Below are 254 nucleotides of genomic sequence, written 5' to 3'. Positions count from 1 at the left end.
CTCCTCACCGCCCTCTGAGGGCTCCCGCCGCCACTTGGAAGAGCCATGCTCCATCTTGAGGCTGCTGCTGTCGTAGTCCACCTTCTTGGGTGCCTTGTCCTCGCCCTCACCGTACCAGCTCAGCCCGCTCTCCGCCAGCGAGCGCTTCTCCGAGTCCGTGCGCAGCTGCAGGCAGAGTGCAGTCAGGCGTGCGCCCAGCACCCACCCCAAACCCACCCCCAGGGAGCAGCAGACAGTTGGGAGAGGGGGGGCAC

The 254-nt window shown here is 67.3% G+C and overlaps 1 protein-coding gene across 1 annotated transcript in view; it reads right to left on the bottom strand.

Moving 5' to 3' along the window:
* The window catches only part of LOC104508252 (neuron navigator 1-like), a gene marked incomplete at its 5' end in the record, with an annotated part of 2,669 nt that overhangs the window by 2,119 nt on the left and 296 nt on the right, over positions 1-254 (bottom strand). The window contains one exon of the mRNA XM_010149811.1: positions 4-165. Coding sequence (XP_010148113.1) covers positions 4-165 — 162 coding nt within the window. The remainder of the gene's footprint in view (positions 1-3; positions 166-254) is intronic.

The sequence above is a fragment of the Eurypyga helias genome, unplaced genomic scaffold, assembly GCF_000690775.1.
Source record: "Eurypyga helias isolate BGI_N326 unplaced genomic scaffold, ASM69077v1 scaffold20404, whole genome shotgun sequence".
Classification (NCBI taxonomy): Eukaryota; Metazoa; Chordata; class Aves; order Eurypygiformes; family Eurypygidae; genus Eurypyga; species Eurypyga helias.
This window is presented reverse-complemented; position numbering and strand designations above follow the sequence as displayed.